The sequence below is a fragment of the Ovis canadensis genome, chromosome 9, assembly GCF_042477335.2.
Source record: "Ovis canadensis isolate MfBH-ARS-UI-01 breed Bighorn chromosome 9, ARS-UI_OviCan_v2, whole genome shotgun sequence".
NCBI lineage: Eukaryota > Metazoa > Chordata > Mammalia > Artiodactyla > Bovidae > Ovis > Ovis canadensis.
Window position 1 is genome coordinate 23,377,135 of NC_091253.1, and position 14,105 is coordinate 23,391,239.

The 14,105-nt window shown below is 45.2% G+C and overlaps 1 protein-coding gene across 1 annotated transcript; it reads left to right on the forward strand.

Annotated features, from left to right (window-relative positions):
• Window positions 1-10,661: 10,661 nt before the first annotated feature.
• C9H8orf33 (chromosome 9 C8orf33 homolog) lies at window positions 10,662-13,637 on the forward strand. Its single transcript, XM_069599812.1, has 6 exons — window positions 10,662-11,457; window positions 11,537-11,582; window positions 11,680-11,822; window positions 12,013-12,097; window positions 12,241-12,387; window positions 12,866-13,637. The coding sequence occupies exons 1-6, from the start codon at window positions 11,452-11,454 to the stop codon at window positions 13,003-13,005; spliced, it is 567 nt and encodes a 188-aa protein (XP_069455913.1). The 5' UTR covers window positions 10,662-11,451; the 3' UTR covers window positions 13,006-13,637.
• Window positions 13,638-14,105: the final 468 nt, after the last annotated feature.

Sequence of the window (14,105 nt, forward strand, 5' to 3'; positions counted from 1 at the left end):
TAAATCTCCTATGATTATACAGTGGAGGTGATAAACAGATTCAAGGGATTAGATCAGGTAGACAGAGTGCCTGAAGAACTATGGATGGAGGTTCGTAACATTGTACAGGAAGCAGTGACCAAATCCATTTCAAGGAAAAAGAAATATAAAAAGACAGAGTGGTTATCTGAGGAGGCTTTATAATAGCTGAGGAAAGAAGAGAAGCAAAAGGCAAAGGAGAAAGGGAAAGATACATCCAACTGAATGCAGAGTTCCAGAGAAGAGCAATGAGAGAGTAGAAAGCCTTCTTAAGTGAGCAGTGCAAAGAAATAGAGGAAAACAATTAAATGGGAAACACTAGAGATCTCTTCAAGAAAACTGGAGATATCAACAGAACATTTCATGTAAGGATGGGCACAATAAATGACAGAATTGGTAAGGACCTAACAGAAGCAGAAGAGATTAAAAAGAGGTGGCAGGTGTACAAAGAAGAACTATACAAAAATGGTTTTAATGACCCAGATAACCATGATGGTGTGGTCACTCACCTAGAGTCAGACATCCTGAAATACAAAGTCAAGTGGACCTTAGGAAGTATTACTACAAATAAAGCTAGTGGAGAGGATGGAAATCCACTTGAGCTATTTCAAATCCTAAAAGATGATGCTGTCCAAGTGCTGCACTCAGTATGTCAGCAAATTTGGAAAACTCAACAATGGCCACAGGACTGGAAAAGGCCAATTTTCCCAGTCCCAAAGAAAGGCAATGCCAAAGAAAGAGCAAAGTACTGTACAGTTTTGCTCATCTCAAATGCTAGCAAGGTTATGCTCAAAATTCTCAAGGTAGGCTTCAGCAATACATGAACTGAGAACTTCCAGATGTAAAAACTAGATTTCAAAGAGGCAGAGGAAGCAGAGATAATTTGCCAACATTCACTGGATCATGAAGAAAGCAAGAGATTTCCAGAGAAACATCTATTTCTGCTTCATTGACTACGCTAAAGCCTTTGACAGTGCGGATCACAACAAACTGTGGAAAATTCTTAAAGAGATGGGCATAGCAGACCACATTACCTTTCTCTGGGGAAACCTGTATGCAAGTCAAGAAGCAACAATTAGAACTGGACATGAAACAATGGGCTGGTTCAAAACTGGGAAAGGAGTACATCAAGGCTGTATATTGTCACCCTATTTATTTAACTTATATGCAGAGCACATCATGTGAAATGCCAGATTGGATGAATCAAGCTGGAATCAAGATTGCCAGGAGAACTATCAACAACCTCATGCAGATACCATTCTAACAGCAGAAAGTGAAGAGGAACTAAAGAGTCTCTTGATAAGGGTGAAAAAGGAGAGTGCAAAAGCTGGCTTGCAACTCAACATCCAAAAGAACTAAGATCATGGTATCCAGTCCCATCACTTCATGGCAAATAGGAGGTGGGGAAAGTGGGAGCAGTGACAGATTTTATTTTCTTGGGCTCCAAAATCACTGAATGGTGACTGCAGCCACAAAATTAAAAGACACTTGCTCCTTGGAAGGAAAGCTATGATATATCTAGACAGTATGTTAAAAAGCAAAAACATCACCTTGCCAACAAAGGTCCATATAGTCAAAGCTATGGTTTTTCCAGTAGTCATGTACAGATGTGAGAGTTGGACCATAAAGGAGGTCGAGCACTGAAGAACTGATGTTTTTGAATTGTGATGCTGGAGAAGACTCTTAAGAGTCTCTTGGACAGCAAAGAGATCAAACCAGCCAATCCTAAAGGAAATCAGCGCTGAATATTCATTGGAAGGACTGATGCTGAAGCTCTAATACTTTGGCCACCTGATGCAAGGAGCCAACTCATTGGAAAAGACCCTAATGCTGGGAAGGATTGAAAGCAAAAGGAGAAGTGGGGTGGCAGAGGATGAGATGGTTAGGTAGCATCACCAACTCAATAAACATGAATCTGGTCACACTCCAGGAGATAGAGAAGAACAGGGGTGCTGCCGTCCATGGGGTCAAAAAGAGCCAGACATGACTTAGCAACTGAAGAACAACAAGAGAAACAGCAAGTGATACAAGAAACCTGGATCTACCTACAGAAGGGAGAAGATCTGAGAAGGAACAAGTGAAGGTAAAAGAAAATCTTTTACTTGTCTTATTCCTAATTAAAACGAAAGCTCACTGGTTTTCAGAGTAATAGTCTTGACAGTGTATTGGGTAACTATCGCCTCTGTAAGGTGGATGCTAGCAGTGTCCTGAGGACAGGAGAGGAGTCGGGCCTGGGTTGTAAGTACCTGTGTTGTCTGTGAGGCAATGCAGTGTTATTTGTAGGTAGACTTCAGTTCAGTTCAGTCGCTCAGTCGTGTCCAACTCTTTGAGACCCCATGAATCACAGCATGCCAGGCCTCCCTGTCCATCACCAACTCCCGGAGTTCACTCAGACTCACATCCATCGAGTCAGTGATGCCATCCAGCCATCTCATCCTTTGTCATCCCCTTCTCCTCCTGCCCCCAATCCCTCCCAGCATCAGAGTCTTTCCCAATGAGTCAACTCTTCGCATGAGGTGGCCAAAGTACTGGAGTTTCAGCTTTAGCATCATTCCTTCCAAAGAAATCCCAGGGCTGATCTCCCTCAGAATGGACTGGTTGGATCTCCTTGCAGTCCAAGGGACTCTCAAGAGTCTTCTTCAGCTTACATTAGTTCTAATACACACTGCACACTCTAAAACAAACCTTAAAATTCTTTTAAAAGTATCATTGATATGCTAAGTAGTAGAAAAAATTGAATCCGATAAAATGCTCAGTTAAACCAGAGAAGAAAGAAGAGGGTAAGATTTCTAAAAAGAAAACAAGTGTAATGAATAAAAAACTACCATATTAATAATCACTTTAAAAGTGAATGTTTAGCTACAAGACTGCCAAAGCAGATAAAAAAGAAGACCTAATTACACCTTGTCTGTAAGAAACCCACTTTATTTTTTTTCCCCCGGCCCTCCCCCTGAAACCCACTTTAAAAACAAAAACGCAGATTAAAAACAAAGGGAGGAGAAAGGCTTACCATGCTAACACTAATGAAGAGAAAGTTGGAATATCTATATTGATTTCTGACATCTGAGCAAATAAAATTATCAGGGACAATGAGGGGGTATTAAATATGACGAAGGGATCGTGTCTACAAGAAAACACAAGGCTCCTTGCCGTGTGTGCAGCTAACAACAGAACATCATGTACCTGAGACGGAAACTGATAGCAGAGCACACTTACCAACAGCATTTGCTCACGTCCTGTTTGGGTGTCAGATTTTTGTATTCTTGCAATATTTCAAACCTATCATTATTATATTTGTTATGGTAATGCACAATCAATGATAATTGATGTATTTAATACTACATGTCTTGCTAAAGACTCAGATTATGGTTGGCATTTTTAGCACTATTTTTATCAATGTACATTGTTTTTTAGACATAATGCTGTTGCACACTTAACAGACTAATAACTTATATTCACTGAAAAACTAAAAAATATGTGACTTTTATTGTGTCACACATTTCATTGCAGTAGTCCAGAACGGAACCTGTCATAGCTCCAAGATGTGCCTGTATTTTAATTGCCATACTTTTTTTTTATCTGTATGCTTATGTTGGGGATTTCACTGTTTGAGATTGCCTCAAGCATAGTGCTGAAGTGCTATCCAATGTCCCTAAGAGCAGGGGAACTGTGATGTGATGTCTTTTTGGAGAGAATATGTGCTAGATACACTTCACTCAGTACAAGTCATAGTGCTGTTGGCTGAGTTCAATGTTTAGGAATCAATAGTACATAGCAAATAAGATGTCTTTAGAGAGAAACACACATAAAAGAAGGCCATGTATTGATTGGTTGATGAAGATGTTGTGACCAGAGGCTCCTAGAATCCTAACTGCATCTCTCCCAGGAGCAGTGGTTTGTTATCCCGTAATTTGTAATTCTCAGCTACTTTATAGAACTACCAGGAATGATGAAAATTGCCTGTACCTAAATATTTATATCTTAAACAGGCTAGGGGAATGTGCCAAGGAAAGATTGTGTTAGTGGAGACTAGTGTGTCTCAGGAGATAGGAAGCAGCCATGATGGTTGAGAGTGAAACGTTAGGAGTGGTTTCTGGAGTGGCTGTGGGGGTGCAGACAGCCAGGCACGGCTAGATGAAGGCTTGCCGTCCATTTTCTGAGCCTTTATTACATACTAGGGTGGGAGGCAATGGAGAGATTTGATGACATGGAAGACTAGACTTTCTACTTCTTCCTCGCCAAAGTTCTGCAAACACCTACTGCCTGATTCTGGGGGGTTTGAACAGGTGCTCATATTGTCAGGGAAGAAAAATGAGGTGGCTGGTCAAGCAGAGGGCAGTAGGGGTTGCAGGGGCCTGTAAAGATAGGTAGGGAGTGAGGCTCAGAAGGCTGGCAGATCAGCAGGGCCAGAGCAGAGTGAGGTCTGGAAATAGTCGCCTCCGTATGATTTATGGGGCATGTGCTGGCTGGAAGTCAGGAGCTTGGACTTTATGCTGGAAGTAATAGAAGATTTCTAGGCAGGAGAGCAACACAGTTTTATTTTCTAAAGACCTTTCCCACCACATGGTGGCTCAGAAAAGACAGGAGGGAGGCAAGTGCAGCCAGAGAGATGAACAAGAACTCGAATGCAGTTCAGGCCAGAGACAGTGTGTGTTGCATGGTGGAGCGGGGGGGAGATTAGTTAGCAGATAAACTGATAGGTGGTGAAAGTAAAGTTCAGTTCAGTTCAGTTCAGTTGCTCAGTCATGTCTGAATCTTTGCAACGCCGTGGACTGCAGCACACCAGGCTTCCCTGTCCATCACCAACTCCTAAGGCTTGTTCAGACTCATACCCATCGAGTTAGTGATGCCATCCAACTGTCTCATCCTCTGTCATCCCCTTCTCTTCCTGTAAAATAAAGTCTGATGCTGTAAAGAACAATATTGCATAGGAACCTGGAATGTTAGGTCCATGAATCAAGGTAAATTGGAAGTGGTCAAACAGGAGATGGCAAGAGTGAACATCGACATTTAAGGAATCAGTGAACTAAAATGGACCAGAATGGGCGAATTTAATTCAGATGATCATTATATCTACTACTGTGGGCAAGAATCCCTTATAAGAAAGGGAGTAACCCTCACAGTCAACAAAAGAGTCCAAAATGCAGTATCTGGGTCAAATCTCAAAAATGACAGAATGATCTCTGTTCGTTTCCAAGGCAAACCATTCAATATCACAGTAATCCAGGTCTGTGCCTTAACCACTATTGCCGAAGAAGCTGAAGTTCAACTGTTCTATGAAGACCTACATGACCTTCTAGAACTAATACCAAAAAAAAGATGTCCTTTTCATCATAGGGGACTGGAATGCAAAAGTAGGAAGTCAAGAGATACCTGGAATAGTAGGCAAATTTGGCCTTGGAGTACAAAATTAAGCAGGGCAAAGGCTAATAGAATTTTGCCAAGAGAACACATTGGTTATAGCAAGCACCCTCTTCCAGCAACACAAGAGATGACTCTACACATGGACATGACCAGATGGTCAATACTGAAATCATATTGATTCCATTCTTTGCAGCTGAAGATGGAGAAGCTCTATACAGTCAGCAAAAACAAGACCGGGAGTTAACTGTGGCTCAGATCATGAACTCCTTATTGCAAAATTCAGGCTTAAATTGAAGAAAGTAGGGAAAACCACTAGGCCATTCAGGTATGACCTAAATCAAATCCTTTACTATTATACAATGGAAGTGACAAATAGATTCAAGGGATTAGATCTGATAGACAGAGTGCCTGAAGAACTATGGACGGAGGTTCACAACACTGTACAGGAGTTATCAAAACTGTACAGGATGTTATCAAAACCATCCATGAGAAAAAGAAATGCAAAAAGGAAAAATGGCTGTCTGAGGAGAGCTTACAAAGAGTTGAGTAAAGAAGAGAATCAAAAGGCAAAGGAGAAAAGGAAAGATATCCCCATCTGAATTCAGAGTTCCGAAGAATAGCAAGGAGAGATAAGAAAGACTTCCTCAGTGATCAATGCAAAGAAACAGAGGAAAACAATAGAATGGGAAAGACTGGAGATCTCTTCAAGAAAATTAGAGATACCAAGGGAATATTTCATGCAAAGATGAACACAATAAAGGAAAGAAACAGTATGGACCTAACAGAGCAGAAGATGTTAAGAAGAGGTGGCGAGAATACACAGAAGAACTATACAAAAAGGATCTTCATGATCCAGATAACCATGATGGTGTGATCACTCACCTAGAGTGATCCACATCCTGGAATGTGAAGTCAAGTGGGCCTTAGGAAGCTTCACTACGAACAGAGCTAGTGGAAGTGATGGAATCCAGTTGAGCTATTTCAAATCCTAAAAGATGAGGCTGTGAAAGTGCTGCACTAAATATGCCAGCAAATTTGGAAAACAGCAGTGGCCACAGGACTGGAAAAGGTCAGTTTTCATTCCAATCCTAAAGAAAGACAATGTTAAAGAATGATCAAACTACCACACAATTGCACTCTTTTCACATGCCAACAAAGTAATGCTCAAAATTCTCCAAGCTAGGCTTCAACAGTACATGAACCATGAACTTCCAGATGTTCAAGCTGGATTTAGAAAAGGCAGAGGAACCAGAGATCAAATTGCCGACACCTGTTGGATCATAGAAAAAGCAAGAGAATTCCAGAAAAACATCTACTTCTGCTTTATTGACTACACCAAAGCCTTTGACTGTGTGGATCACAACAAACTGTGAAAAATTCTTCAAGAGATGGGAATACTGGACCACATGACCTGTCTCCTGAGAAACTTGTATGCAGGTCAAGAAGCAACAGTTAGCACTGGACATGAAACAAATGGTTCCAAATTGGGAAAGGAGTATGTCAAGGTTGTATATTGTCACCCTGCTTATTGAACTTACATGAAGACATCATGCAAAATGCTGGGCTGGATGAAGCACAAACTGGAATCAAGATTGCTGGAAGAAATATGGCAATCTCTGGGAGAAATATGCAAGAAAGTGAAGAGGAACTAAACAGCATCTTGATGAAGGTGAAAGAGGAGAATGAAAAAGTTGGCTTAAAACTCAATATTCAAAAATCTAAGGTCATGACACCCATCCCATCACTTCATGGCAAATAGATGGGGAAACAATGGGAACAGTGACAGACTGTTTTCTTGGGCTCCAAAATCACTGCAGATGGTGACTGCAGCCATGAAATTAAAAGCTGCTTGCTCCTTGGAAGAAAAGCCATGACCAACCTAGATAGTGTATTAAAAAGCAGAGACGGCCAACAAAGGTCCGTACCAGCAAAACTCTGGTTTTTCCAGTAGTCGTGTGTGGATGTGAGAGTTGGACCATAAAGAAGGCTGAGCACTGAAAAATTTATGTTTTAGAACTGTCATGTTGGAGAAGACTCTCTCGAGAGTCCCTTGGACTGCAAAGAGATCAAATCTGTCATCCTAAAGGAAATCAATCATGAATGTTCATTGGAAGGACTGATGCTGAAGCTGGAGCTCCAATACTTTGGCCACCGGAGGTGAAGTGCCAGCTTGTTATAAAAGACCCTGATGCTGGGAAAGATTGAAGGCAGGAGAAGGGGACGACAGAGGGTGAGATGGTTGGATGGCATCACTGACTCAATGGACATGAGTTTGAGCAAGCCCTGGGAGATGGTGAAGGACAGGGAAGCCTGGAGGGCTGCAGTCCATGGGGTCACAAAGAGTCAGACACAACTTAGTGACAGACCAACAACAAACTAATAGGACTCAGTGACTGACTGGGAGTAAGGGCTGTGGAAGAAGAAGCATCTGGAGTGAGGCGCAAGTTCAGGCACACATGTCTGGGCTAAGAAGGCTTCTGCAGGAAGTAGTTCTGGGCCAAGTCATAGGGAGATTTCACAGCCAAAGAAGGCAGGGAAAACCCCCTTAGGATCTGTAATTTACTCACTTCTAAAACTCTCATTTCCCAGAACTTAGAGACATCCTAACTGTGGTTATTATAAAATATGTCTACCAAAAAATAAATTAAAATATAAAACACCTAAAAGGTCTTTGGTATTACTCCATGAAGAGAAAGCCTGAACTAGAACCAACCAGCTAGGCTTTGCTAGATTCTGATCCTCAGAAACTATGAGTTAATGAATGTTTGATATTTTCAATGTGCTAAGTTTCCTGGTAATTTGTTACCCCTCAATAAATACCTAAAATGTTAGCTTTTTGAGTTGGCCAAAAAGTTCGTTCAGTTTTTTCCATAAGATGGCTCTAGTAGTGCTTAATTGTCTTTAACTTTATTTTGAGCAACTTTGTTAGATTGCATTGTGACAGCTGTTGTATGGGTGTGCATTTAAAACAACTTACCAAAATTGGTGGATTTTTCTTTTTTCTATTCAACCACTGTGAGCACAATGTAGGATATTACTTCCTCGACCAGGGATCAAACCTGTGCTTTCTGCAGTAGAAGCACAGTGTCTTAACCACTGGACAACTAGGGAAGTCAGTGATTTTTTTGTGTAACCATTTTAATATTAGAGATGTTAGGGGAAAAGCAACATTTTTGGCCTATTATGCTTTATTATTTCAAGAAAGGTAAAAACACAACTGAAACGCAAAAGAAGATTTGTTTGCAATAGATGAAGAAGGTGCTGGGACTGATTGAATGTGTCAAAAGTGGTTTGTGAAGTTTCATGCTGGAGATTTCTCTCTGGATGATGCTCCACAGTAGGGTAGACAAGTTGAAGTTGACAGCAATCAAATTAAGAACATTAATTGAGAACAAGCAAATTACAGCATGAGGGAGATAGCTAATATATTCAAAATATCCAAATCAAGCATTGAAAATGAGTTACACCGGCTTGGTTATGTTCATCACTTTGATGTTTGGGTTCCACATAAGTGAAAAAACCTTGACCATATTTCCACATGTGATTCCCTACTTAAATATAATGAAAACTTTCTGCTTTTAAAACAAATTGTGACAGGCAATTAAACGTGGATACTATACAGTAATGTGGAATGGAAGTGATCTTGGGGCAAGCAAAATGAACAAACACCAACCACACCAAAGGCCAGTCCTCATCCAAAGAAGATAATGTTGTGTGTGTGATGGGAGTAGAAGGGAGTCATCTGTTATGAGATTCTTCCAGAAAACCAAACAATTAATTCCAACAAGTACTGCTCCCAATTAGATCAACTGAAGGCAGCACTTGACAGAAAGTGTCCAGAATTAGCCAACAGAAAATGCAAAATCTTCCATCTGGATAATTCAAGATTGCATGTTTCTTTGATGATCAGGAAAAAACTGTTAGAGTTTGGCTGGGACATTCTGATTCATCTGCCATGTTCACCAGACATTGCACCTTCAGATTTCCATTTATTTTGGTCTTTATAAAATTCTTTTTTTAATTTTTTTTAATTGGAGGATAATTGCTTTACAATGTTGTGTTGGTTTCTGCCATACATCAACATGAATCAGTCATAGGTATACATATGTACAATATTCTCTTAATGGAAAAAAAAATTCTATTCCTTGGAAGACTGTAAAAGTCACCTGGAACAATTCTTTGCTCCAAAACATAAAATGTTTAGGAAGATGAAATTATGAAGTTGCCTGAAAAATTGCAGACTGTAGTGAAACAAAACGGTGAATAAATTGTCCATTAAAGTTCTCGGTGAAAATGGAAAATGTGTCTTTTATTTTTACTTAAAAACTAAAGAAACGGACTTCGCTGGTGGCTCAGTGGTAAAGAATCTGCCTACCAACCCAGGAGACATAGGTTCAATCCCTGATCCACGAAGATCCCACCTGTGCTGGGGCAACTAAGCCTGTGCACCGCAACTACTGAGCCTGTGCTCTAGCCCAGGAGCTGGAACTCTTAAAGCCCGTGGTCCGCAACAAAAGGAGCCACCACGACGTGCACCACAGCTGGAGAGGAGTCCCCGTTCACCACCATTGGAGACAAGCCCCTGCAGCAATGAAGACACAGCACAGCCAAAAATAAATAAATAAATGGTAAAATTAAAAAAAAAAAAACTGAAGGAACTATCGGGATGAGCAAACTCTACTTTCTGATACCGCCCATCCTCTTGCCTCAGGAAGAGACCCAGATTTCTCTGACAGGAATGATGAACAGCACCGCGCACTCCCGCCCTCCTGATGCCTGTGAAAGACAGTGAAAGTGAAGTCGCTCAGTCGTGTCCGACTCTTGTGACCCCATGGATTGTAGCCCTCCAGGCTCCTCTGTCCATGGGATCTTCCAGGCAAGAATCCTGAAGTGGGTTGCCATTTCCTTCTCCAGGGGACCTTCCCGACCCAGGGATCGAACCCGGGTCTCCGTCATTGTAGGCAGACGCTTTTACCGCCTGACCCGCAGGGAAGTCCCTGACACCTGTGCTGCGGGGCCAACAGCGGCTGTGCAGTAGGGTGGCCCTGGGCCGGGGGCCTGGAAGCGCAGGGAGATGGTGCCGACCACACAGCAGCGTCCGGGGAAGGCCGCGACACTGCGACACTCCTCCGAGGGATGAGGGGGTTCCCTTAACCCCCGAACCCCTCTCTCACCCTCTTCCACTTCTCTTGAAACAGAAGCCGCCTGCGTTTCGGTCCGGGGCCCCACGACCCGCCCACCTCGCCGTGTGGCTCGCCCCCGCCCTGCTTCCTGCTGCCAGAGCAGCCCCGCCAGGGCTGCAGCTCCTCGGAGGACTTTGCTGACCACTCCCCGCCCTGCTGGGGCCACTGTTACAGCGTCGCTCTCAGTGACAGCTATTCATGTCTGTTTACGGGCCTTCTTTATTTTACTGTTTATGTTTTTTGTGGCTGCGACGGGTGTTTGTTGCTGCACATGGGCTTTCTCTACCTGTGGCCAGCAAGGGCTATTCTCTAGTTGCAGCCACAGGCCTCTCGCTGCGGAGGCTTCTTCTGTTGCAGGGTTCAGGGTCTAGGCTCCGCGCCTTCAGCAGTTGCCTACTGTGGGCTCTGCTGCCCAGGCACGTGGGATCTTCCCAGACCAGGGATCCAACCCGTGTCCCCTGTGTTGGCAGGCAAGTTCTTAACTGCTGGGCCTCCAGGGAAGCCCCCTGTTTTCCCACTGTTCCCGCCCCACTAGCAGGTGGTTCCCTTGAGTAGCAGGTACGTTCCCTTGAGTAGCGTCCCTTCATCCAGAGCAGTGCCTGCAACCTCTCCAGTATCTTGCCTTAAGAATCCCAGGGACAGAGGAGCTGGCGAGCTACAGTCCATGGGGTCGCAAGAGTCGGACACGACTGAGCGACTAACCCGCCACCACCACCTGCAACCTAGTAGGTCCTGAGTGGGTCTCGTCCAGGCGGTACTCCAAGCGCCCGCGCCCCACCCACAGCGCGCACAGCCCCCGCCCCGCGGAACTCTGCGACGCAGACTTGTTTCCCTCGGAGCGCATTCGGCGTGGGACCCCAGCCCTCCTTGGTCCCAGCGGGAGCGCATGGCGGTAAGCGGTGTACAGGTGGGGAACGCCTTTGGGCGGTCGGCGGCTCCTCATGACCCTCGTCCTTTCCCCCTTTCCCCAGGCTCCAGGACATCCTGCTCGGGAGACAGCGGCAGCCCCAGGCCCAGGTACTGCCCGTGCACCCTGCAGCCCCTGGTTCCCCAGGCTGCTTCCTAAAGCCCCGAGTCCTTTCACTGTAAGGCCTCAGCCAGTCCGTCTGCTTAGGGCGCCCTACGTGCCGTGACTCTGCCTCGAGGACCAAGAAGCAAAAGAAGAAAACCCAGGATGGGTCGTCTGTTGCCAATGGAAGCGGGAAGACCCCAGAAAAACAGGCCTCCGAGGAAGCCCCCCTAAGCGCAGAGGCCCAGGCAAGGGCGGGCCTCAGTCGGGAAGGGTGAAGTCCCGGGCACGTACTGGGCGGGAGCCCGCCTGTGGGTGTAGTCCCGGATTTACAGCGGGAAGTGGGTGACATGCGGCGTTTGGGGTTCCTATGGGATGAGGCTGGAGGCCCCAGCGCCCCGACGCCCGCTTACAGTCACTAACCACAATCCATCATAGGCTGAGCAGCTGGCTCGGGAATTGGCCTGGTGCGTGGAAAAGCTGGAGCTGGGACTGAAGATGCAGAGACCCACCCCTAAGCAGAGTGAGGGCCCATCTGTAGTTGGGGGAGGGAAACGGTGACAGTCCTATGGCCTCAGGTGCTGCCAAGGGATGGAATTGTTGCCTTTGCGGTAGGACAGTTGGAAGTGAGGATAAAGGTTACTAGTCCTTTGTTTTCATTTGCAGAAGAACAAGCTCTTGGAGCAATCCGAACCTTGCGCAGCCAGAGAACCCCCCTGCCCCGGAAGAGGCAGCTGATGCGCTCTTTGTTTGGGGACTACAGGGCTCAGATAGAAGCCGAGTGGCGCGAGGCCCTGCAGGCTCTCAGGACTGGTGAGAAGCTGAGAACTGGTTGATGAAGAACTGCCTAGTTCAAGGGGGCAGAAGGAAAAGCCTGGGCAGTGAAAAGGGGAAGCCTCGAGCAGCGGGACTCCCACAGTAGGAGGGGAGTCAGGAAAGCCGCGGGGAGAAAGCCTGAGGCTCGGGTCACAGAACGCCGGCTTGGACTAGGGAGGCAAGGAGAGCAGCGTTAGTGAATCTCTGTGATTCTTAAGGGTGTGAGATGATAGTACTTACCTTATAATTTTGAGAAGCCAGTAAGTTTTTACAATGAGTTTAGAGTTGTATGGGCAGTTAATGTTTGCTGCTGCTACTGCTGCTAAGTCACTTCAGTCGTGTCCGACTCTGTGACCCCAGAGACGGCAGCCCACGAGGCTCCCTCATCCCTGCGATTCTCCAGGCAAGAACACTGGAGTGGGGTGCCACTGCTATTATTATTCAATTCTGATACTGTCCCTCTCTTCGCTTACAGCTGCCCACTCAGCCCAGGTGCAGCCTGTAGGTGAGGCTGCCAGAAAAAAGAGCCGAAGGGTCTGCAGACCTCGTCCAGAAGGAAGGTCCAAGGGCACCTCGGATACTCGTGATGAAGAGTTTAGGTTTAATTTCTTTTAGCCTCTTCCCTAGAGTGGCCACCTCTGCAGTGGGGCAGGGTTTCTCTGGAGTGCAGCACTTTTCCAGGAATGCTGTGGGGCAGATGGGAGACCTGCATGTTGGGTGCTGACAAGCCCAGGACCCCATTTCTAGGTTTTCAGCTGAGATGTCCCTCCTGCCAGAATAGGGAGTTCCTTTAGATGGTTCTACAGTAGACTGAAGTGAGTGTTCACACTGTGTTGTAAAACAACTGTCCCCAGCCTTTTTGACACCAGGGATAGATTTCATGAAAAAGTTTTTCCCCAGAGAGGGTGGGAGATGAAACTCAGGTTGTAATGCAAGCAATGGGGAGTGGATATAAATACAGATGACTCTTTCCTTGTTCGCTGTCTTTTCATCTCCTGCTGTGTGGCCTGGTTCCTAACAGGCCATAGACCAGTACTGGCCCAGGGGTTAGGGACCCATTATAAGACTCTCAACAGTCTCAGGAGCAGACTAAGTAGGTATTGTTAATAAGGGTTAGTGGGGAAGCTGTATAGTTGTACACTGGTGCTCACTTATGGAGGGATGTCCTCTCAAGTGGTATGGTGCTCCATACCATTGAGTCCCATTGCTGTAATAAAACTGTTTCTTATAAATGTGGATAAGCAAAAGCGTGTGCTAACTGTGCTGTTACGGGAAATGTAGACGAGGTGGTGTCAGGCACTGCTGGGTCCAGGCTCTCACCCCAGGGCTTGGTCCTTTGTATCGCCTTCATTCCTGAGCAGGTGTCATCCTCAAGGAGCCAGTGTATCCCCCAGCAGCCCAGGCTTTGTTCTGAGGAGCAGGTAGCTTCTTGCCCTAAGAATCCTAGCCAAACACCAGCATTGAATCTCTGGGCAAGCTCTGATGTCAGCTGCTCCAGGTGATAGTCCCAGGACTTCTGCATTAAGTCGGGTTTTCACGGTGGCTTAATTATCTTGTGACTGTGATGCCATCTTTGGTAGTGTCTCCCAAACTTGCAGACTAGACAGAGACCCAGAGCCCATCTGCCTACTCAGCATCTCTGCTTTGGTGTCTCACAGATATTTCACACTTGACATGTTCACATCTGATTAGTCCCTAAATCTATCTTCTGCTTT